Genomic DNA, 24991 nt, shown 5'->3' with positions numbered 1-24991 from the left:
CTCACTGTTTTGTGGGATATCGTCACGCAAGGTTTACGTAGCTGAGGGAGGACGTGTCCAAAGGTTAAATTGAATGGCACACCGTGGGAATAGAATTCAATCAGGGGGGGGGGGGGGGGTGTCTTCTACTACTGTGAGGATTGAAAATGCTTGGCCTATCATGAGGGTGTCTGTGTATGTTAAAAGCAACATTTTGCAACATATGATGTGACTAGCGGAAAGGCTGTGGCTGGCCTTGAGGTATAGGCAGTTATCATGAGTTGTGGGAGACACGTACAACACGTAGGCAGTTAAACAGACTGTATTTTGTTAGAACTCAAATTTAGCAGTAACAAGAACCAGATGTGAGATAACGGTATTAAGGGGATGAGCGCATAGATATTCTACCCAGCAACAACTACACCTGCCAATGGGAGCGCCCAGGGGCTGGGACTAGTTGGGGCGCCAACAATCAACATAGATTGAGTAAATTTAAACCACACTTGATCTCTACTCTGACAGGCCAGCTCAGAGGCAGGAACTACTACTGTCAGAGTATTGAAAGAAGATATCTTTAGGGTGTTGGCCAGTTCTATGTTTGCCCTGCGTGGTGTTACAGCGGACGCGTATATACGAAAATTGCATTTACCACTTATTACTTAGCTAATAAAAAATACATAGAATAAAATCGGTGACTCAGTGTCATACTTATCCTGATACCAGATTTACAAATGTACGTGTGTTTATTACGCCATATTACTCACCTCTCCCGGGCTCTATTCTGCTTGCCAAACATCACCTCAGAAATAGAATAGAGCCAGGTGGGAAATCAGAATCTGCTCAGTAATAAAAAATATATAATTATTTGCTCTTATCTGACAGAAGTTGGACTTCTGTCTCGGGTGACATGACCTAGCCATTAGCCGAATAATGTTTAAAATGAAAGCAATGGGATTAGTGGCCCATATAAACTTTTTTTTATTTTTATTGTGTCTGCTGTTCAGTTCAATGCCACAAGAGGACGCTATTAATCTTTTATAGTGCTTGATTCCACCCGATTGTATTTTCTACTATCACTGTAAGTCAACTATTAAGGTTCACGAGTCAATGCATTTAAGACACTACAACATAGTATCAATATGTCTGATAAAACAGTGTCGGTTACGCATCAGTCATAATTATCTGTCTGTCCTTACATTGTTCATGTGTGGCTCCGTAGACGGGCTCATCGCTATTAAGACACCGACGTCTTGCTCCCAGACAAATTAAACAACTTTTTGCTCGCTTTGAGGACAGTACACTGCCAGGGACACAGCCTGCTACCAAAACATGTGGGCTCTCCTTCACCGCAGCCAACGTGAGTAAAACATTTAAACGTGTTAAACCTCGCAAGGCTGCCGGCCCAGACGACATCCCTAGCCGCGTCCTCAGAGCATGCGCAGACCAGCTGGCTGGTGTGTTTACGGACATATTCAATCAATCCCTATCCCAGTCTGCTGTTCCCACATGCTTCAAGAGGGACACCATTGTTCCTGTTCCCAAGAAAGCTAAGGTAACTGAGATAAATGACTATCGCCCCGTAGCACTCACTTCCTTCATCATGAAGTGCCTCGAGAGACTAGTCAAGGATCACATCACCTCCACCCTACCTGACACCCTAGACCCACTCCAATTTGCTTACCACCCCAATAGATCCACAGACGACGCAATCACACTGCACACTGCCCTAACCCATTTGGACAAGAGGAATACCTATGTAAGAATGCTGTTCATTGATTACAGCGGACAAGATTAATATGAAATGAATGGCGAGTTCCTAACGAGTTTGGGAAGCTAAGCTAGAGCTCTGTGAGACATTCGCAGCGATGGGGGTAGACGTTTTCATCAAGAGAGACCTTTAGAAAATATGCACATTTTCTCTAACACTAAACATATAAATATGCATTTCACAGTTACAAGGAAGGTGGAATCTTATAGTATGTAGTTTTATAACTTGATTATTCTGTATTGAGAAAGCATATAAGTCATTTTAAGCCTTCTTCATACAGTTTTGTTGAATAGGAAATACATCACATAAAATATGTAATATGTTTATCATATTTGTACTGTGTACTTGAGCTTGTGTCCTCAAAAGTGACTACACCTCAGCAATTTACAGCTATTTTAACCAGAAAGGTGAGATTTAAATATTTCTTTGAATATGCAGAACTACTAGTTATTGTTTATGGCCCTATAACTTTTTCTGATTGATTGACGTAAAAACCACAAGAAAACATTAGTAACGTTCAAAGAAAGTTCTAAGAATATTATTTAAAAAGAACAGAAGTGAACATATTGCCTTTTCTGGGAACTTACATTTTTATTTTGCAGGGAGGTTCTGAGAACGTTTTACTATGGTTCCCTGGAAGTTTTCGTAAGAGGTTTTATTAACATTCTGAGAATGTAAATTAGAGGCTATTTGAATGTTTTTGAAGAACATTAAAACTTTCACAGATTTTTTTTTCTTCATAGGGCAACCAACTCATCATCAGCATCTGGCTCCGAGGAACATTCCTCTGAGACAAGGCCATAACTCAAACTATTCAATAAAATGTACATCTTTGCCCAGTACGGATTGGCATCCCTGGACAGTCCCATATCTCAGACCCTTTTCAGGTGTCCCAACTTTTCTTTTTATAAAAAATGTATTAATTCAGGTTTCAAGAGCATAGACTCAATGACAATCGCTGAATGTCATTACACTTTTTGGTGTTTTGTAACAGATTCATCAAATTGCGTGAGTACACAGTGCATTGTTTCGATGCTTGAGTGGATGAACATGCGCAGGTAGCCTACTTTGTCAAGTAATTTGTTTGACAATAAAGATGAAAACTTAATGACTGGTTGTGTTCATGCTAAATAAAAAACAGGCAGTTACATATAATGTCTTTACTATTAGGCCCATACATCTTTTGGGGTGTGCACACATTGGAGGTCCCATGAAAAAAATAGAGACCCCCGAATGTCACAGTATAATTCGCCCTCTGCGAACAATGTTGCTATGACCCAAGTCAAATATTCAAATTGAATTGGCTGTATGTAGACCAGAGTTTAGACCAGGGATGGGCAACTGGCAGCCCCCTTTTGTAGGCCCATGTATCAAGAACTAGGAAAGGCCCCGTGGGCTAAAGACCCAGTGCACAACTTTTAGACTCCAACCACCATAGACTATTTTGTCTGCTGCCGCACTGCAAGAGGTACCGGTGCATCAAGTCTGACACCAATAGGCTCTTGAACAGCTTCTATCCCCAAGCAATATGATTGATAAATAGATGACAAAATAGCTACATGGACTATCTGAGTTAACCTTGTAACTTTACACACAAGAGAAACTTTATTGTCTCTATGTACATTCACAGGACCCTACACACTAACACACACTGTCACTCCAACACACTCACAAATACTCACTCCATCATTTGCTTGCTCACACATAATATGCACAGACATTTATACCGACTCCACATACTTGCACACTCACTCACATACAAACTGCTGCTACTCTGTTTATCTTATATCATGGTGCCTCGACCCCTTAACCTTTTACACATCTACCCCATCACTCCAGTATCCCTGCACATTGTAAATATGTTATTGGAACTGACTTTTAAAAATATTCCCTGTATATAGTATATTTACTTACTTATTTTATTGTGTATTTCATATTTCTTATTCTTATTTCTTGTGTGTTTAATAAAATAAAAAAAACATTGTTATTGATTATTGCATTGTTGGGTTTTGAGTTTTGAGTTTGCATGAAAGGCATTTTACCATACTTGTGCATGTGACATTAAAACATATAACTTTAGTGAGAATTTTTTGTTATTAATACTTTTTTACTTTCAGATTTTTCAGGGGGCACCCTCAGCATACCTACTTCCCACGGCTATATGCAGATCAATTTCCCAAAACGTAATAATTATTATTTATTTGTAATTCAGGAACTCTGTCAGGGTCTTGAATGATTATTTAGAGTTATAATAGTAGAACACTCAAGGTGCAATTTCGAAATTTGGTTGTGGATCAGCAGTTTTTCTCTTGTTGTGTCAGTCACTACACAGTCACTCAATTAGCCCATGTCAGATACAATTTTTTAGATTGGTAAATTATTCGAGCCAGCTATCTAAACTTGTAGTAATCATGGTCGAATTACCAACTGAGGGGCCACCCACTCTCACTTAGGGCCCCCAAAAGGCTATGGCCGGCTCTGAGTGCACGTGTGGGTATGGATCTGGGTACAAAGACCAGCAAGCTACTGCAGCCCCTCATGATGAGTTCAGATTTTTTGTGGCCCCCACCCCCATCAAAGTTGCCCATCCCTGGTTGAGACTATCTTATCACATTCACCTTGCTTGACAGTTATGTGGTGGAGGATGAAGAGTCGTAAATATATATATATATATTTTTACTTATAATGGCTTTTCACCAGAAAAATTCTGAGAATGTAAATTAGAGGCTATTTGAATGTTTTTGAAGAACATTAAAACTTACACAGATTTTTTTTCTTCATAGGGCAACCAACTCATCATCAGCATCTGGCTCCGAGGAACATTCCTCTGAGACAAGGCCATAACTCAAACTGTTCAATAAAATTTACATCTTTGCCCAGTACGGATTGGCATCCCTGGACAGTCCCATATCTCAGACCCTTTTCAGGTGTCCCAACTTTTCTTTTTATAAAAAATGTATTAATTCAGGTTTCAAGAGCATAGACTCAATGACAATCGCTGAATGTCATTACACTTTTTGGTGTTTTGTAACAGATTCATCAAATTGCGTGAGTACACAGTGCATTGTTTCGATGCTTGAGTGGATGAACATGCGCAGGTAGCCTACTTTGTCAAGTAATTTGTTTGACAATAAAGATGAAAACTTAATGACTGGTTGTGTTCATGCTAAATAAAAAACAGGCAGTTACATATCATGTCTTTACTATGTGAAATCCACTCACCAGCAGGGAGAGTAAAAACATGTTTTATTCAATATTATTCTGCAACATCAAGGGTTACGGTGTTTAACAGCAATAACTTTATTATGCAAGTGTAGAAGCAATAGTAGTAATGAGAATGCAAAACTTACTTTGAAATCTAGGAACAAATTGTTAAGTATTTTACTCCAATGAGAGGAGGCGAGGCAAAGGAAACGGAAGGCGAGGCATACGTTCCATATCTAATACAACTGCCATTTTGTTTTTCAGTTGAAGATCCAATGCAGCTACGGTTGTTTTTGTGAAAATGGCTTTATTCGACGTTTAGATATTGCTTTTAGTGTGGGTTTTTTCTTAAATTGAAAGACTGTCTTGTTGAGAAGTAGTGGATGGTAGAGTAAAAGACCAACTTTCCTTGCATATTGTGATTTAATTGTTAATGTTTACGTTAGGGTCTTCTGGCCTACAACGTTCTATTAGATTGGTACTGTAGCTAGCTAGTTATCTCGGTGGCAAAATGGCGGCGAATACGACCCAGACAGCTCCAGCTGCTAACTGGTAAGACCTAAAATTATCAAGTTAAACATATCGAGTTTTCAAATATGTTCTCACTTTATTTTGACCTGTATTCTAGCTAGACATTAACATTTAACGTTCGAAGAAAGCCTGCGATTCGCAGAGTTCGTCTCGTTCCGTTAGTTAACGTAGCTAACGCTAACTAGCCAGTAAATTGACGTTAGCAAACTCCTACTTTCCTGCAGCTTCGTATCGGCTAGCCTTCTCTACTAACAACACCACCAACTATGTAGTACGTAGTTATGATAGACATGGTAATTAGCTAACTGGTTCACAGTACAGTAACCTAGTAACATCCATCCAATACTCTCACCAAGTTAACGTTGTATTCCTGGCCGGATCACAAATTCTAGTATCAACACGATTTTCATGTCTACGATGGGTCACCAAGAACTGGTGTAATATGGCTAATGGGTTGATTCCGGACCGGGCAGTTGAGCTTCTCTCTCAAGGCTTGGGCAGTATTGTCTAACTTGACATTGAATCACTTCTATAAGATTTGGAAATGGCCTAGCTAGTTGTCAGCAAGGTTACTGTCTTTTAAATATAGGCAGGGCCAGGCGATGACTGTTTTACTTTGTACTAGCATGTGTTATTGCTATTCTTCATGTGGAGTCAAAGATCTCTTATTTTGAGATTCGCTCAACATACCATCTGCTAACAGAGACCACCAATGAGAATGTCCCATTTTATTTAGGGGCCACAGAAATAGCAGGCTTTGAATTTTATGTGTGTGGCGGGGCCATGCTCAAGCAGCTGAGATGCTCATTCAACAGGTTACCTTACTAAAATGTATTCATATACACAAAGCAAAAATATGAACACAACATGTAAAGTGTTGGTTTCATGAACTAAAATAAAAGATTCCAGAAATGTTCCGTATGCGCATAAAGATTATTTATCTAAAATGTGCAAAAATTACATATGTTAGTCATCATTTTGCCTTTGCCAAGATAATCAATCCACCTGACAGGTATGGCATATCAAGAAGCTGATTAAACAGCATGATCATTACACAGGTGCACCTTGTGCTGGGGACAATAAAGGGTGACTCTAAAATGTGCAGTTTTGTCACACAACACAATACCACACAAACACACACCACGTGTAACCACGCCAGCCCAGGCTCTCCGCATCCGACTTCTTCGTCTGCAGTATCGTCTGAGAACAGCCATCCGGACCGCTGATGAAACTGGGCTTATACAAACTGTCAGAAACCGTCTCAGAGAAGCGCATCTTCTTTTATGGTGTCATTTGGGCAAGTGATTTACTGGTGTCAACATTGTGAACAGAGTGCCCCATGGTAGTGGTGGAGTTGTGGTATGGGCAGGCATAAGCTACGGACAACGAGCACAATTGCTTTTTATCGATGGCTGTTTCGATGCACAGAGATACCATGACGATATCCTGAGGCCCATTGTTAAGCCATTCATCTGTCGCCATCACCATGTTTCAGTATGATAATGCACAGCCCCATGTTGCAGGGGTCAATACACAATTCCTGGAAGCTGGAAATGTCCCAGTTCTTCCATTGCCTGTATAGTCACCAGACATGTCACCCATTGAGCATATTTGGGATGCTCTGGGTTGACGTGTATTACCGCGTGTTCCGGTCCCAGCCAATATACAGCGACTTCGCACAGCCATTGAAGAGGAGTGGGACAACATTCCACAGGCCACAATCACAGATCAACTCTCTGCAAAGGAGATGTGTTGTGCTGCATGAGGCAAATAGTGGGCACACCAGATACTGACTGGTTTTCTGATCCATTACTTTTTTAAGGTGTCTGTGACCCAACAGATGCATATCTGTATTTCCAGTCATGTGAAATCCATAGATTATGACCTAATACATTTATTTAGTTTTAGCTGCTGGGTTCCGTTTTAGCTCGTGGTGTTCTCAATTTTTATTAATCATCTGGGAAATGGGATGCAACCAGAAAAGTTGATCATACAGTACCAGTCAAAAGTTTGGACACACCTACACATTCAAGGGTTTTTCTTTATTTTTACTATTTTCTACAGTGATGAATAATAGTGAAGACATCAACTGTGAAATAACACGTGAAATCATGTAGTAATCAACATATATTTTATGTTTGTCTTTATCGAAGTAGCCACCCTTTGCCTTGATGGCGGCTTTGCACACTCTTGACATTCTCTTAACCAGTGGTTACCATACCCGGCTTGCTAGGTGGTTGCTACTTAGTCCCCAGGACATTTACAGTATTTGGCAAGACTGCCTTCTCGTCTTGTGCACCAGAGGCATGGAATAGTCTACAATCCATGCTTCATCTAGATAATTTAGTGCCACTGAATGAATTTTACATTTTGAAGGGAGTCTTGTTACAGAGGAGTGTAAATGCATTTTAACGCTGGATCATGTTGTGTTGTATGTTTTAATTTTGTAATGTATTGATTGTTGCTGCTGCCTTGGCCAGGACTCTGGGTCTCGATGGGCTTTTCCTGGTAAAATAAAACATATTTCCTTTATGAACTGTAACTCAGTAAAAGCTTTGAAATTGTTGCATTTATATTTTTATTCAGTGTAGTTACACATTTCCAAAAATAATCAATCTTATCTCTTGAGTAAAGAATTGGTGTGCTGTAAATATTGCTGGTTTGGTGGTAGTATCTTCCAAGTTAACACACCTGAAACTTGGTCATGTTAAATGTATCGGACATTTGTTTGGTTTCCGTACTGACTGACTGACAGTCACGTGTCTCCTGACTGTTGTAGGTCGTATGGTGCAGCAGCAGGTCCAGAGGGCCAGACCGTCTCGGAAAACCCAGAGTGGGAGAAGGCCAGACAGGCACTGGCCTCCATCAGCAAGACCCAGAGCGCCACCAAGACCGCTCAGGCCAACCGGACCACAGCACAGGTGTGTGTTTGCTTATGTGTCTGTTTTATTTGCTTCTCTGATGCTTTTGTTCACTTACTGTAAGGCACATTACCTACGATAATGAAGTGAAATTCTGCTTTTGAAGGGGTTTCATGTCTGGCAGATGGATGGCAGTTTTATTCGTCTAATTCAGGGGTTCCTAAACTGTTTTGGCCTGCGACCCCATTTTGATATATATAAAAATGCGACCCAACCATGTAAAAAAAAAGTTGCCATCAACGGCAAATGTTCACTTTTTAAATTCGGGCTATGACAGTACTTTTGACTAGGGTTGCACAATATATTGGTGAACATATCGGAATCAGATGTTATTAGTTTAAAATGCCAATATCGGTATTGGCCCGGTGTCTAGTTTAACACCGATGTGCAAAACCAATGTCAAAGCTGATGCGCATACCTATATAATGTAGGTACATGACATAATGACGCCACGTAACATTTTGCACTACACGTTCAACACAGCATTCCTAACCTAGCCAACAATGTCTGCTGGTGTGGATTGAGCAGTCAACAAGTAGAGCAGTCATTTGAAAGAGTAAGAACATTTCAGAGAGAGAACTCAAAGGCGAAATCCATTTACGCCAAGATAATGGAATTCATTGCCCTTGACCATCAACTGTTCTCTGTCGTGGCTGATGTTGGCTTTCGCCGTTTGGTTGAGCACCGGTACACATGTTGCCCTACCGGAGTTACCTAGTAATGGCGTCACTGCTATTAGCTTCACAACGTACTATTGAACTCCGTTTGGGTCTTTTCGTGTCAAAAAAGATGCACGTCAAATAACACTATTTGACGAGTCAAATGAGCTTTTAATTAGTGATGCACCGATATGACATTTTTGGCCGATACTGACATCTGATATTTTCTTTGCCAAAAAAAACGATACTGATTTTTGCGGCCTTTTAAGCATTCTAGTACAGTTAAATAGTCAACACACACATGGACGCAGTGGTCTAAGGCACTGCATCTCAGTGCAAGAGGCGTCACTACAGTCCCTGGTTCGAATCCAGGCTGTATCACATCCGGCCGTGATTGGGAGTCCCATCGGGCGGCTCACAATTGACCCAGTGTCGTCCGGGGTAGGCCGTCATTGTAAATAAGAATTTGTTCTTAACTGACTTGTCTAGTTAAAGGTTACACACACACCAAACTGACCAAGAATGTATTTTGTTGGCATTTACCTATGTCCGTCTTTCCAGTAATACATAATCAAAACCTTTTTCTTTCACTTGCTGTACTGTTTCGTTGTTCATTTGTTCAGTTTCATTCTCAACCAGGATTTTTCATACTATGGAAAGCTGTTTGGGTCTTTGTGTCAAATAACACTATTTGACTTGTCAAATAAGCTTGTTGACAACTTGGAGTCATGCGATGATATGGTGTGTGGTCCACCCACTACAACTCAGGAAACCATGCAGTTTATTAGGCTACAGATGAAGTAAATTATGGAAGTGCACGCTGTGAGCTTGATTCTCCTTTACAGTCAATATCGAGGGTATTATTCTGGTGACATGATCGATTGCTTGACTGCCGTTTGATAAATACAAATAGCCATTATTTTTTTAATAGATTTTTTTCACCGTTATTTAACCAGGTAGGCAAGTTGAGAACAAGTTCTCATTTACAATTGCGACATGGCAATAATGTAGACTATCCTACCTGCACAGCCTACCCGCAACTGTATCTGCAAGCTGTTGGCTAGAGTGCATGTGCCAAGACCAGAATAGGAAAATGTGCTATTTAACGCAACAGTTTGTAACAACTATTGGTAGAGTTGAAAATTCTATGGAAACACACTGAACGTTTAATTTTTATTAGACATCTAAAAACTTAAGCGAAAAATTACATTTTGTGTGTACTATGTCATAAAGCACAGATTTCTCCAACAAGCCCGTTTGGTGGAAACGCACCACTGGAGGGAAAATGTGCATATTTTCTTTGTGGATTTTAGAATATGCGCATTAAAATGTGTTGCCAATTGGATGGAAATCTAACTAGTGATGTGCTTTTTCCTCCAGTCTGATTTGGTGACTGTTGGTCCATTCTCTTATAATGAGTTCTGCGCATTGTAGAGTGAAACCGAATACACATATATGTTCCTGAGGTTTCTGTTTCAGTGGTGAGGCCATAATATTTTGTAGCTTAAACCATTCCAAAAGAGAGCCATATTTATAGTCAAAAGACCTGAAGCCGCTCGGTTTCTTATAACCCCATTTAGCAGCTACCGAATGTTGCTGACATTACACCGGTTCTATGAACCAAGCACTTTTTTTTTTACTTGAAAGTTTCTCCCGTGACCCCATTTTTAAATGAAATGCTTGTCTAGTTGTTGCAATTATTGACATAGAAACAGTGCCTTTTTTTTAAAGCCGGGTGGACACTACACGACTTTCAAAGTCCTAACATCGCCGAGCCTCTAACATTAAATGACTTGTCTTTCCTGTAGGTTTTTTGTCTTGCCAACGTAGTGGTGCGCACACTAAACGATGTGGCACAGACGGGGTCACACACTGCAAGATTGTTGACCTGGGCGTGAGGATTCTCCGTAACATGCTGTCTTTCCAAAATAACAATGTTGTGATTGCATTTGACATAGCTACGAGCTGTGGCTCAAAGCAGCCTGATAAACGTTTTGTCATTCACGCTTCCCATACAAATTTGAAATATCGAGCTTCCGTTTTGAATTAAATAACATTGCTTGTGAGCTTCAGGGCTTTAACAATTTGACGCTTTGGTTAAAGGCAAGTACAAACACATACTAGTAGTAGTCATCGCACCTGCTCGAGAGTCATCTCACTGGCTTCTCTGGCGAGCTCTCATTGGCTATTGCTGATCATCGTTCTCAACTTGTCGTTGCACATCTCACACTACAAGACCATTGCAGATTTGCTTCCGATAAAATCAAACATGTTTGAAAATATCGGGATGTCTGGGATTGCGCAAAGACGAGATCAGTAGCCCTCAGATTGAGTCTCTGACCCGTTCACATTAAACAAGCATCGGTGACGGCCACGTGCCCCGAGTAGGCAATGGAGATAAAATGTCCATGTCAATCTCAAAGACTTGTCTGGGACAGCTAAATCAGAGCCGAAATAGTGTAGTGTAGACCTGGCGTTAATCTCAAAGGCGCTTGTTATTGGGTATAATGTATTACCTCAACAGTTAACTTGACGAGCTGTACAGCATGGACCATTTTTTTTCTTCCTGACACAGACATACAACTGTCTGATCTGGGCTCGTATCCACAAAGCGTCTCAAAGTAAGAGTACTGATCTTGGATCAGGTCCCAACCTGTGTATGTAGTCTTATTGATTAAGATTCTAAAAGGCAAAACTGATCCTAGCTCAGCACTCCTACTCTGAGGCTTTGTGGATACGGGCCCAGGTCTTCCTGGCTTTATACCCGAATATGATTCAAATGGACGAGTAGGCTTTCATTCTGATTTAATCTCTCATCACTTAGTAGTTGTCTGTTTGTGTTTCCAGGCTGGTCAGTTTCAGCCTGCAGTTACTGAATCCACAGCCATACAGCAGCAGCAACAGCAGCAGTACTACCAACAGTGGTACCAACAGAACCAGCAGCAACCGTATCCTGGATACACCTACCCCTACAATTACTACTACCCCATGGCGCCGGGCCCCGTACGTGTACACACCCTCCACATTTCAGATTAACTGTAATGTAGTCCTTGGTAATGATTTCCGCGACACTGATGCCGGCTTTATGCACTATAGCGTTTAGATAAGGAATTGGAATTGTTAGATTTAGCCTACACATTACAAAACCGGCACTTTGCAACTAAAGAAATCTGTGAACTGTTAATACATGATACCCCGACAGAATACACAACATAAAACCATTGGTTGAAGCCAAGCCAGTACCATATTTGAAGTGTGTTTTCCTCTGATTCTCCAGTATGGTGGTGGTGGCTATCCTCCTCAGGGCCAGTATGGTGTACCTCCAGGACCTTACCCCTCTCCCACCACTCCAACTGGACAGGTAACCATCAGAAAACTGCTACTGTTGCACCTTAAACCTTAAATCTTCCTCTATTGCAGTTTATGAATCATTGACTAAATGAGTCCCCAATGCCAGACGTTTGTGTAAAAATGACTTTCTGTGTCCGGACAGAAGTGCGCCAGGGATCAAATGCATGAATTAAGATGCTATTGATGACTGGCATTTGAATAATGTTCTATTTCTACACTGACAAGCGTCACAAATTATCTCACACTGTCAGGTACAACCCTACACTGTTGATTGGTCAATGTGTCATGCTGCCTTGTTGACAAAATTACTGAGCGGCACAGATTACTGTTTTGGTTTGAGAAGGGGCACAGATTACTGTTTTGGTTTGAGAAGGGGCACAGATTACTGTTTTGGTTTGAGAAAAACGCTCCTCCCTCCACGCTTTCGACCGATGACGTAGCGGGCCTTTACCCGGGACCTCGCGGCTCAGCATAATGTAATCCTCCATAATATAATCCTCCCACTAAGAATCTGTCTGGAGCTGAAGTCTGTTGCAGTTAGAATGTTTTGCTCTGCAGTTCTCCTTTCATATTGAGATATTCTCAGTTTTAAGTTTTTGTAATCTCTGCAGTTTATTACCTTTTTCACAAGTTTCTTTTCCCCCATCTATTATTTGTCCCTACCTTCCCAGCCTCCATCCCTGCCCGTGATGGATGACCAGTCCTCCAGCTACCCCTCTCAGCCCCAACCCCCTCCTCCTGCTGCACCTCAACCACCCCCCCAGAGCCCCACCAGCTCTGAGCAGCCCCCACCCCCTCCTCCCCCAGCCATCCCTCCCAACTCCCAGTACCCCCTTCCTCCAGGGCAGAACTCCTACAACCCCAACAACCCCATGCCCTACCCCAACAACGATCCCAACCAGATGAGAGGTTACAACCACAACCAGGGCAGGCCCAGCTATGGGCAGAGCTACCAGACTCCGAACTCATACCAGCAGCAGCAGAATAACAACCAGCAACAAGGACAGGGTCAGTATGGACCAGGAGCTGGGAGAGGAGAGGCCAACAAAAACAAGAACCATCAACAACAACAGCCACAGCAACAAGGACCGCAGCTCTGGCACCGCATGAAACGTAAGTGTGTGAGGGTATTGAGTTGTGTGTGTGTGTGTGTGTTCAGGTATCTCTAAGCATGTTTTTTTTCTGTCAACTTATCATTGAATTTGTTTCCCATCACTTGGTGTTATTTTCTTTGTTTCAATGCCTTCTTCATTGTTTTCCACAGAGGCACCTGGAGCAGGTGCGATGAAGTTCAACATTCCCAAGCGACCCTACGTCATGACCAATCAAAGTTTCCCTCCTGGGGAACAACCCACTGGATTGGCTGCTACTCCTTCCTCCCCAGCTGCTGCTCCTGCTGCACCAGGCGGTGCCCAGACACGGTGAGGAGACAGCTACTAATGACATCAATATATTGGTCTTTACTATCCTTAATACCTACTGGGGAAGAATGAAGTGTCTCTACTCATGATCAGAAGATGACAGGGGTTTAAAATCTGCATCCAATAGATTTCAGAAGTACCATGTCCCTCTTTCTCAAACTAATAATTAGTCACTTCAAATTGAGCTAGTACTCCCAAACCAGTTTCCTTTCCCCCTGATTTACTGTTGCTGTGCTGATTATAAAAATGATTCCCTCAGGCCCCAGGACTGGCCCCAGGCGATGAAGGAGTATGTTCAGCGCTGCTTCACAGCCTGTGAGAATGAGGAGGACAAGGACCGCACCGAAAAGGGGCTGAAGGAGGTCCTACAGAAAAGACTACAGGATGGGTCTGCCTACACCATCGACTGGGACCGCGAGCCTCTGCCTGAGTGAGTGGAGCAGTTGTTCTTGAAAAAGCCTGATGTTTCACTGTCTTGGAACTTAGCCTGGTGTTTCACTGTCTTGGAACTTAGCCTGGTGTTTCACTGTCTTGGAACTTAGCCTGGTGTTTCACCGTCTTGGAACTTAGCCTGGTGTTTGACCGTCTTGGAACTTAGCCTGGTGTTTGACCGTCTTGGAACTTAGCCTGGTGTTTGACCGTCTTGGAACTTAGCCTGGTGTTTGACCGCCTTGGAACTTAGCCTGGTGTTTGACCGCCTTGGAACTTAGCCTGGTGTTTGACCGCCTTGGAACTTAGCCTGGTGTTTGACCGCCTTGGAACTTAGCCTGGTGTTTGACCGCCTTGGAACTTAGCCTGGTGTTTCACCGTCTTGGAACTTAGCCTGGTGTTTGACCGTCTTGGAACTTAGCCTGGTGTTTGACCGTCTTGGAACTTAGCCTGGTGTTTGACCGTCTTGGAACTTAGCCTGGTGTTTGACCGTCTTGGAACTTAGCCTGGTGTTTGACCGTCTTGGAACTTAGCCTGGTGTTTCACCGTCTTGGAACTTAGCCTGGTGTTTGACCGTCTTGGAACTTAGCCTGGTGTTTGACCGTCTTGGAACTTAGCCTGGTGTTTGACCGTCTTGGAACTTAGCCTGGTGTTTGACCGTCTTGGAACTTAGCCTGGTGTTTGACCGTCATGGAACTTAGCCTGGTGTTTGACCGCCTTGGAACTTAGCCTGGTGTTTGACCGCCTTGGAACTTAGCCTGGTGTTTGACCGCCTTGGAACTTAGCCTGGTGTTTGACCGCCTTGGAACTTAGCCTGGTGTTTGACCGCCTTGGAACTTAGCCTGGTGTTTGACCGCCTTGGAACTTAGCCTGGTGTTTGACCGTCTTGGAACTTAGCCTGGTGTTTGACCGTCTTGGAACTTAGCCTGGTGTTTGACCGTCTTGGAACTTAGCCTGGTGTTTGACCGTCTTGGAACTTAGCCTGGTGTTTGACCGTCTTGGAACTTAGCCTGGTGTTTGACCGCCTTGGAACTTAGCCTGGTGTTTGACCGCCTTGGAACTTAGCCTGGTGTTTGACCGCCTTGGAACTTAGCCTGGTGTTTGACCGCCTTGGAACTTAGCCTGGTGTTTGACCGCCTTGGAACTTAGCCTGGTGTTTGACCGCCTTGGAACTTAGCCTGGTGTTTGACCGCCTTGGAACTTAGCCTGGTGTTTGACCGTCTTGGAACTTAGCCTGGTGTTTGACCGTCTTGGAACTTAGCCTGGTGTTTGACCGCCTTGGAACTTAGCCTGGTGTTTGACCGCCTTGGAACTTAGCCTGGTGTTTGACCGCCTTGGAACTTAGCCTGGTGTTTGACCGCCTTGGAACTTAGCCTGGTGTTTGACCGCCTTGGAACTTAGCCTGGTGTTTCACCGTCTTGGAACTTAGCCTGGTGTTTGACCGTCTTGGAACTTAGCCTGGTGTTTGACCGTCTTGGAACTTAGCCTGGTGTTTGACCGTCTTGGAACTTAGCCTGGTGTTTGACCGTCTTGGAACTTAGCCTGGTGTTTGACCGTCTTGGAACTTAGCCTGGTGTTTCACCGTCTTGGAACTTAGCCTGGTGTTTGACCGTCTTGGAACTTAGCCTGGTGTTTGACCGTCTTGGAACTTAGCCTGGTGTTTGACCGTCTTGGAACTTAGCCTGGTGTTTGACCGTCTTGGAACTTAGCCTGGTGTTTGACCGTCATGGAACTTAGCCTGGTGTTTGACCGCCTTGGAACTTAGCCTGGTGTTTGACCGCCTTGGAACTTAGCCTGGTGTTTGACCGCCTTGGAACTTAGCCTGGTGTTTGACCGCCTTGGAACTTAGCCTGGTGTTTGACCGCCTTGGAACTTAGCCTGGTGTTTGACCGCCTTGGAACTTAGCCTGGTGTTTGACCGCCTTGGAACTTAGCCTGGTGTTTGACCGTCTTGGAACTTAGCCTGGTGTTTGACCGTCTTGGAACTTAGCCTGGTGTTTGACCGTCTTGGAACTTAGCCTGGTGTTTGACCGTCTTGGAACTTAGCCTGGTGTTTGACCGCCTTGGAACTTAGCCTGGTGTTTGACCGCCTTGGAACTTAGCCTGGTGTTTGACCGCCTTGGAACTTAGCCTGGTGTTTGACCGCCTTGGAACTTAGCCTGGTGTTTGACCGCCTTGGAACTTAGCCTGGTGTTTGACCGTCTTGGAACTTAGCCTGGTGTTTGACCGTCTTGGAACTTAGCCTGGTGTTTGACCGTCTTGGAACTTAGCCTGGTGTTTGACCGTCTTGGAACTTAGCCTGGTGTTTGACCGTCTTGGAACTTAGCCTGGTGTTTGACCGTCTTGGAACTTAGCCTGGTGTTTGACCGTCTTGGAACTTAGCCTGGTGTTTGACCGTCTTGGAACTTCGAAAGCCTGAATCCCCCTTTGGAGACCAAATGCCTAATTTCTGCCTAAGCCCTATCAAGAGGTGCTAGTCATCCTAATCCCTTCTCTCCTCTCTCTCTGTCCAGACTGAAGGCCAAGCAGTCTCGCTGGGAGGCTGTGCCCACCCAAAGGACTCTGGAGAGTTCTGTGGGCCGTGGTGGGGGTACAGGTGGGGCTACGCGTGGCAGGGGTGGTGGGGCCAGGCTGGGACACTACAGGAACGTCTTCTCCCAGAGAAGCCCCTCGTCCAGCTCCTCAGGCTCCTCCTCTCGCTCCCCCTCTCCCTCCCACAACCGACACAGGGACCGCAATGGCCAGAGACACAGGCGCAGGTGAGAGACAGTGTGTTTGTATGTTTTGGGTTAGTCCAGTGATTATTATTATTTATTTTTTCATAATTGTCTAGGTGTATTATTTGTCCCAACCTGCTTTGTTATAGGTCAAATATTCTCCTTAATATAGTGTAATCATAGCCACTCTAAAAAGAGAAAGTATGCTGTGTAGTTTTGTTGTAATGTCCTGTTCGTTCTCCTCTTCCAGTGACTCTGAGTCCCAGTCGGACAGCAGCATGTCCAGTGACCTCCGAACCCAGCTTCCCCGGCGCAACCAGAAAGGAGGGCGTGGCCGTGGGGGCGACAGGGACCGAGGCAGAGGGGGTGGAGAGAGGGGACGAGGAAGGGGCGGAAGAGGCAACAGAGGACGGAGGTAAACGAGCATGTTTTGGCCTAAAGAAAAATTCCACACTAAATGTTTTGCATGTCAGCAATCGAGTTTTCAAGATATGCAACTTTCAAAATACAGAAATATAGCCGGAATAATGCATTTTGCATCATATTATGCCAAACTCGGCATCATATGATGCAAAATGCATCATACCGGCTGTATTTTGAAAGTGATACATCTTGAAAACTTGATTGCTGACATGCAAAACATTCTGGGACTATATCAACAATGGACTAATGAAACAAATAATAAAAGCTAGTTTTGGGTGAGATCTTCTTTCAAGTCATTGGCCTTGACTCACCCACAAACTAATATTCACCTTTCCCTCATTGTGCTGATCACATTTCGGCTTCTCTTCTCAGAAACATGGATGACGCTAACTCCACCGTCCTGGGCAAGAAGAGGAAAGGTGGGAACGCCGGCCTGGACTTCCACGACCCCCACCGGGAGGCCAAGAAACAAAGCCGAGCGGCACGCTTCCACAACACCAAGATGCGCTCAGAGCCCCTGGTGCTGTCCATCAACAACCTGGAGCTGCCCAAGGAGGACCTGAGCTGGGACGACTGCCCCATCGTGGGCACCTGCCAAGAGATCACCAAGATCTACCTGAGACTCACCTGTGCCCCCGACCCTGTCACCGTGCGTCCTGTATCTGTGAGTATCGCCTGTCACGTGGAATGAGAGGGTCCTTATTTGAGGCCTCCCTTCAGATTGTGTGATGTTTGTCTCCTAATCCCCTGTCTCTGGCCAGGTGCTGAGGAAGTCTCTGTTGGCTGTGAAGGCCCACTGGAAGACCCGTCAGGACTACCCCTACGCCTGTGAACAGATGAAGTCCATACGACAGGACCTCACGGTCAGTTTACTACAGGTCCTTTTTAGTTTAGTCGAACAGGTCCTTTTTAGTTTAGTCGAACAGGTCCTTTTTAGTTTAGTCGAACAGGTCCTTTTTAGTTTAGTCGAACAGGTCCTTTTTAGTTTAGTCGAACAGGTCCTTTGTCCTATCTCGGTATATGAGGATATGAAAACAGGAGGTGTCTCTTCTCATTTCAGGTCCAAGGAGTTCGTACAGAGTTCACAGTGGAAGTATACGAGTGCCATGCACGCATTGCTCTGGAAAAGGTGAGAGGGCCTCTCCATACACTGTCCCCCATCGCTGCCTCGTATTTGACGTCGGGCGCCGTTTTTGAGTTTAAAGGTGCGGTGTCGTACTAGATGTGCATTCTCTAAATGTTTGCGTTGTTACCAGGGCGACCACGCAGAGTTCAACCAGTGTCAGATGCAGCTGAAGGCCCTGTATAAGGACAACCCGTCAGAGAACATAGGGGAGTTCACTGCTTACAGACTACTCTACTATATCTTCACTAAAAACTCTGGAGGTAACTTGCCACCTGATATTCCTCATCAATCATTATATTTCTGCATTGGATTTTGGCTCGCATAGAATTGAGCTTAATGTCCTGATTTTCTTGTTGCGTGTTTGCCCCCCACACACAGACATCACGACTGAGCTGGTGTACCTGACTGCGGCGCTGCGGGCGGATGAGTGTGTGTCCCACGCGCTCTCCCTCCGCGCCGCCTGGGCTCTGGGAAACTTCCACCGGTTTTTCCAGCTCTACCGGAGAGCCCCACGCATGGCATCCTACCTCATAGACAAGTTTGTAGAGAGGGAGAGGATGATCGCTCTCAGGGCCTTATTCAAAACGTACGCCAGGGGCCTTTCATCCAAACTCCATGGTTCCTAACACTTCATAATTTTATGTAATTGTATGTAGGATAGAAATGGTCCCACTTTAAATTGCCTCTCCCTCTCTGTTTTCCCAGATTCAGACCAGACTTGCCGGTGGAGTATGTGCAGTCCAGTCTGGGCTTCCTTTGTTTAGACTCTTGCATGGCCTTCCTCACAGGCCTGGGGGTCACCTTCTTCCCCTCTGACCCCAGCAAGATAGACTGCAAGACCAGCTCAGCCAGTCTGGCAGCATCCTGAGGGGGTGGGGGGTTTACCGGGGAGGGGGGAAAGCACACTAAAGGGAGATACTGAGAGCTAGACAGGGTCAGGAATGTACCCTACAGTTATACTGCACTACACTTCAGGAGGGAGACTAGTGGTTAGACTGAAACTACAATTTAGTCCTGTAGAAAGAGGGAGATATGCACTAGGACCCACTAAATAATTTAAGGCTGAAATTCAGTGAGGATCCCACCCACAGATGCAATGTGCTCACAGATATGGCCTGTATAACAAGTGGGGGAGATTATCTGCATACATGCTGCACATCAAATACATTTAGAATAGCTTCGTCCCACACATCTCTGATCAGCTCAAGATATTAATTATACCTTCGACTTAGAACATTTTAATGACCAACAGATGTTAGGCATTAGTTCAATGTAAGACCCGAAGATCAAGCGCCAACTCACACAGATCAGGGAACAGCGTAGCCTCAAGGTCTCCCATCCACTATCGCTCTCAGAAGTTTTAACCTAACAGTGTTCTGTTATGTTTTTCCTTCCCTCAAGTCAACAGCCTCAAACTCATGTGAAGACGAGCCTTGAGAACCCAAGAGGGAGATGAAAACAAAATGAGCTAATGTCATCCCTCAAGCCCTCATCCAACAGGCTGCTCATCCACTCCAAAACCAAACCATCAACCAGCGAAGAGGTTTGTCTGTTCAGGTGTTCAGCTCTAGAGACTGTGCTAGCCCTTTGCTGCTTTCAGGAAGCCTTTGATCCAGCGTCCAATCCGGGAGAGGAGGAGATGGTGGTTTGTATGTCCTGTCCCCCCCCCTTCCCTCAAGCTGTCTACAATTGGCGATCAGGTGGGGAAAGTTACCCCCACTTCCTGTTCCTGCGTAGCCCTGCACACTTGGCACCCCTGAAAGGTATTGACTGAGAAATCTAAAGGTTCTGATTGGCTCCTTGCCCAGGTTGGCCACAGCCATCCTTACCCCACAGTTGTCCGCTACCCACAGACTTATAAAGTGTGATGGTGGATACCGTCCCCTAATATTTACCAAGAATGGCCTCTGCAATCCCTCGGTATGTGTCCAGGAGGCAGGATCTCCACCTATAGTCCATCTATCCCCTGAGAGCAGACCAGGAGGCAGTCTCCCACCCCTTAAGAGTACCAAATAACCAAGTTGAGGCTCTGAGCGAGCCTGTGGTGTTTCCTGAGTTAGCCGATCAACAGCCCCCTCGGCAGCATGGAATAGCAGTCGTCAAGCACTCCCACCACACAGGAAGAAGTCAGCTCCAGCAAGATGGTGGCAAAGTCTTCACCTTCAAATATGGTGGCTGGATCAGTCCCGCCACACAACAGATGGAGATGAGATCGCTGTCTGTGCAGATGGCAGCAACGTCTGGGTTTGTATGCTCCACACTCCGTTCAGTAAGGCTGAGTATGTATGTATGTATGGCTGGTAAGAAAAAGGACTCTTGGTGTGCTGGAAGGAGGTGGAGGACAGCACGGCAAAGATCACCTGGTATTCACTGTTGGCTCATTCACAAACACTAACCATTGGTTTGGGTTAAGGTGTATGATATCAAGTCTGTGGTAATTGCTTAAATTCCATCCACATGATGATAGTGTGTCTGAAATTATGATATAAAATTAAGGGTGCCAGTATTAACCCCCCTCATTTTTAAAAGAATGATGAAGCCAAACTGTCAAATTATGCAGGTGCAGATACACAAAATCAGGTTTAAAAGGTAACTCCTCAATTGAAAATTGTCATTCTGCCACAAAACATTAGTTTAGGACATTAATGTTGACGGCTAAAGCATACAAGACTCTGTTTATCAAATGTTTGTTTGTAATCAAATAATCTGCTTATTTATTTAAAGCTAAGAAATCATGTGATATTTTTAAAACCCCCATGGCAGACATTTTGGTTTTCTGTAAAGGCAGGTCAGAGTGAAGGATTGTAGAGTAGTTATTTTGGGGTCCTATCCAGCAGTTATACATTAGGCTACATCCCTGTGTATACTCTTGATAAGATCTGAAGCGAGGAGACTGGTGTGGAGAGTTAATTGTAAATCAACACAATTGTCAATACATAAATAGAAGCTAGAAATGGAACATGAGTTGGTGATATCAGTTGATCTAATATCAGCATATATACCCCTTGTTTTCAGGCATGACCTTGAAGAGTATTAACTTGATTCACATCAAAGCTCGAGGTATTTTAGTGAGTTCAATGCCATTGCGGAGATATCAAATTTATTTGTCATATGCACTGAATACAACCGGTTCAGACTGAAATGCTTACCTACGAGCCCTTTCCCAACAATGCAGAGTTACAAAGTAAGAAAAATGATATAAATACAAAAAGGAATTTGGTAACACGATAAAATAACTAACGAGGCTATACACAAGATAGGACTCAACTTTCAGAATGAACAGAAGTCTGTGCTGTAACACCTGTCCTGTGTGCTCATCTATAGAGTCGATGGGTCAGTGTCTAATGTACATTGTTATGGATTCAGTTGGCCTTTTTTCTTCTCAGTAGCTGTATTCATTGGACATTTTGACATGTTTTATGTTTACCAGGGCAAGTGTAATTTTGACAAACGTAAATGGTGAATGAGAAGCTGAAGCATTTCAGATATGGGTAATAAACAATGTATTCTTAAGACAATTGATGTGAATATGTAAATTATAGTTACAAATCTAAAGTTGGATGATTTGGAATACATTGCCTGTTTTTGATATTGCCGTGGATTTAAATGGGGAATTGATAGTAACTGCTTTTTGTAGTGCAAACACTTGTGTGATTTCTACCCTATATTTTTGACCGCTTATTCAATAAGTGTGCAGGACAGGTTTATATTTTGGGCTTTTACAGGGATTGAAAATTGAATATTTGCTGTATAAACCAAATATTTTTCTTGCCAAATGTCCCTTAGATATGCACACTTGGTTGACCACTTCCATTTCTTACTCATTTTTTAAAATGCTCATCTTTTGTAAACCCATTTTTGTTTTAGATTTGATTTACTGCATTTCTGTGTCATCTCAACCTTTCTGGCTTTCTGTACTCATGAACCTCTTGCAGTGGTATTCAAAGTCAGCATCGCCACCCATGAGGGAAATGCGAAAACATTCATAGGTCATATTGTATGGGACAATATAGAAACGATTTTGAAAAGGATAATTTGAAAAAAATCCATTTTTATTGAGTAAATGTATTTATTGGTTTATTTTCATTTCGATGAGATGAACGTGTAATGAATTGAAGGTTAAAAAAAAAATGTAAAGGGTGTCAGTAGGTTTGGAAATTCTTCTGGCCAAATAAATTGTTCCCCAGAAATTCTGGTGGAAAAAATGGTGTCCCCACTGAAAAAGTTTGAATATCACTGCCTTAGAGATGAGTAATGTACTAAAACCCCCACACAACATCCTGATGGCAAGAGAAAGGTTTGGTTGAAGGCACTGCACTCCCATCAGCCAAGAAACAAACTTGTTGTGTTGCTCAAGTCTCCCATTTGTCAATTTCTTTGGAAGTAGTTTGTCAAAGAGCAAACCCAGACATGTTTCAGATTAACAGTGACTTGGCTGTTTGGCTGGTGTGAGTCAGTGTTTTGATATGGTAACATATCAATATGGTATTGTCATTGTTATTAATATTCTTAATGATTGGATTGAGAGAGCCTGTGAGAGAGAGAGATATATATATATATATATATAACTGCAGGATCAGTTTCAATATGAATGTCTGGATGAGTAATCAGTCTTCTCAGCAACTCGTCTACCCATTTATGGATCCCTTCGTTTAATTTGACTGGCACTATTTTGTGTGATATGTGCTCTCTTCGGTCATTAATTTCAGCAGTTGTACTCATGACTCAACTTGTTCCTTCTCTCATCTTCTTATTCTCTGTCCCTCTTTACTTTGCCCCACTCCCGTCACCAGTCCTTTTCTCTTATTTTTCTTCTTGCAGTACTGCATTACAGGAGCAAAAGGAATGTGAAAAGAGAGCACCTCCTCCCAGCCTCCAGAAGCAAGCTGGAGAGAGGGAAAAGTGTGAGAAATGCAAGACTTGATACTGTCAACTCAAGTTCAAGCCATTTTGTCAATATGACCTGATGTTGCTGTGTCTTATCCATGGGAGCCTGACTTCAATTGTTTTAGTCAAGTCTTTTGAATGTATTTTATTTGACTATTCTTAACTTGAATCAAGAAAACATTCAGTGTCAGATTTTTTCCACTAGTTTGCCAGAAACAATTTTGGAACACTGTTGCAAGTTCTGTCTATAGTTAGGAAGGCCTATACCTCTAAACCATCATATGTGTTAATGTATACTGTTTGTCCAGAAACATTTGCATATGCGTTCTTGTTTTTCATAACCAGGGTGTTCTCTAGAAATTGCTTTGTCATTATGTCAACTTCTCAAGTACAGATAAATATTTGGTATGGCAACCTTTTTTGGTCAGGGAATATTTGGCATCTCTGTAACCTTGATGTATTTTGTCAGCTGCCTCATGTGGTCTACCTGTAAATTAATTTGTCTGCATTTGGTATTTGTCGTAATACAATGGGAGTTATTTTAACTTGGAAACCCATTAATTGGTATATCTAGTATGTAAACTACTTTTTGGGATTTGAAATGGATCTGGACATACAGCATACAATTTCCATTATATCAAGGAAATACATTCTAGATATTTTTTTTCTTATCTGCTTATATTTGGCCACATTCCTTTAAGTTTTGAGTAGTCCGGTAGTAGTTGGCTCCCATATCAGAATGTTGCTCTGTCTTGCTCTGTACCTTTCCTAAACAGGATGCTTTTCTGTCTTGTCTCTGTTGATTTCAGACACCTCTTCAACAGTGAAGTCAAGTTCATGTAGCTTGCTATCTCCTGGTCAGATGTTTAACATTGCAGAAACTCTCATATCTCACATTGATGCTTTAGTTCTGATACATTCATATTTTTTGTTCAATAATGGTTTATAACTACATTTCCATTTAACTAACAATGCTTTTCCTTTTTAAAATGTGCTGCTCCTTCTCTTACTCTCTCAACTGTTCCTTCTGACACCTGTGTTTTTTTTTTCTCTCTTGAACTTCTTGAAGCCCATCACTGTGTAACTCCTGCCTCCATTTGTCCTATTAGACTGCACTTGAACAATTCCCTTTTACTTCAGCCTGATGCATCGGTTCATTTTTTTTATTCTTCACTGTCTTTATTGGATTTATTCTGTTGCTCCTTTTCTCTCCTCACTCTTCTTACCTGCATGTGTCCCCTCCCTCTTCCCTTCTATCAGAATATCTTCTTTCTCCACCCTCTTCATGTTGAGTATCTGTTTGCTAGTGACTTGTTGCTGAGTAACTATCCATTCTCGGTAGTAAGTATTGCTTCCAAGCTGCTCAGGTGGTTTCTGTTGCAGCTAGCTGAAACTAAAGGATATACTTACAAAATATCCCTCCCCAGTCTCAACCCTCCCTGGATTGTATTTGAAATGAAATACTCCCATTTTGTAAATACTGTGTACATATGTATTTTTGTCTTGAACCTAATAAAATAAGTTTAGAAATAAGTATTGTTTGTCTTGAGTTCTAGAAATGACATGTTGCACTTCT

General features: G+C 43.1%; 1 protein-coding gene across 3 annotated transcripts; it reads left to right on the top strand.

The window, feature by feature from the left end:
• Positions 1-5193: 5193 nt before the first annotated feature.
• Positions 5194-24948, top strand: LOC135521846 (leukocyte receptor cluster member 8 homolog). 3 transcript variants are annotated; one of them, XR_010452611.1, is made up of 16 exons: positions 5194-5503; positions 8238-8403; positions 11910-12065; positions 12340-12423; positions 13085-13526; positions 13678-13834; positions 14094-14264; positions 16776-17021; positions 17230-17394; positions 17775-18066; positions 18164-18265; positions 18463-18531; positions 18659-18788; positions 18907-19114; positions 19234-20071; positions 23350-24948. XR_010452611.1 is itself a non-coding variant. In XM_064947617.1 (15 exons), the coding sequence occupies exons 1-15, from the start codon at positions 5463-5465 to the stop codon at positions 19394-19396; spliced, it is 2568 nt and encodes an 855-aa protein (XP_064803689.1). In that variant the 5' UTR covers positions 5194-5462; the 3' UTR covers positions 19397-24948. The 3 variants fall into 3 exon arrangements, 2 of the variants coding, with proteins under 2 accessions (XP_064803689.1, XP_064803688.1); XM_064947617.1 differs by having other exon boundaries at positions 8262-8403; positions 19234-24948; XM_064947616.1 differs by having other exon boundaries at positions 19234-24948.
• Positions 24949-24991: the final 43 nt, after the last annotated feature.

The sequence above is a fragment of the Oncorhynchus masou genome, chromosome 30, assembly GCF_036934945.1.
Source record: "Oncorhynchus masou masou isolate Uvic2021 chromosome 30, UVic_Omas_1.1, whole genome shotgun sequence".
NCBI lineage: Eukaryota > Metazoa > Chordata > Actinopteri > Salmoniformes > Salmonidae > Oncorhynchus > Oncorhynchus masou.
Note: the sequence above shows the minus strand (reverse complement) of the source record. Positions and strands in the feature narration are given on the sequence as shown.

What these genes read in the sequence shown, in the direction of transcription:
- LOC135521846 (XM_064947616.1), top strand. Translation starts at nt 5,463, where the DNA reads ATGGCGGCGAATACGACCCAGACAGCTCCAGCTGCTAACTG. An exon ending in CCACCACTCCAACTGGACAG is followed by an intron (nt 12,424 to 13,084) that starts GTAACCATCAGA and finishes CTACCTTCCCAG; the next exon opens with CCTCCATCCCTGCCCGTGAT. An exon ending in GACCGCGAGCCTCTGCCTGA is followed by an intron (nt 14,265 to 16,775) that starts GTGAGTGGAGCA and finishes CTCTCTGTCCAG; the next exon opens with ACTGAAGGCCAAGCAGTCTC.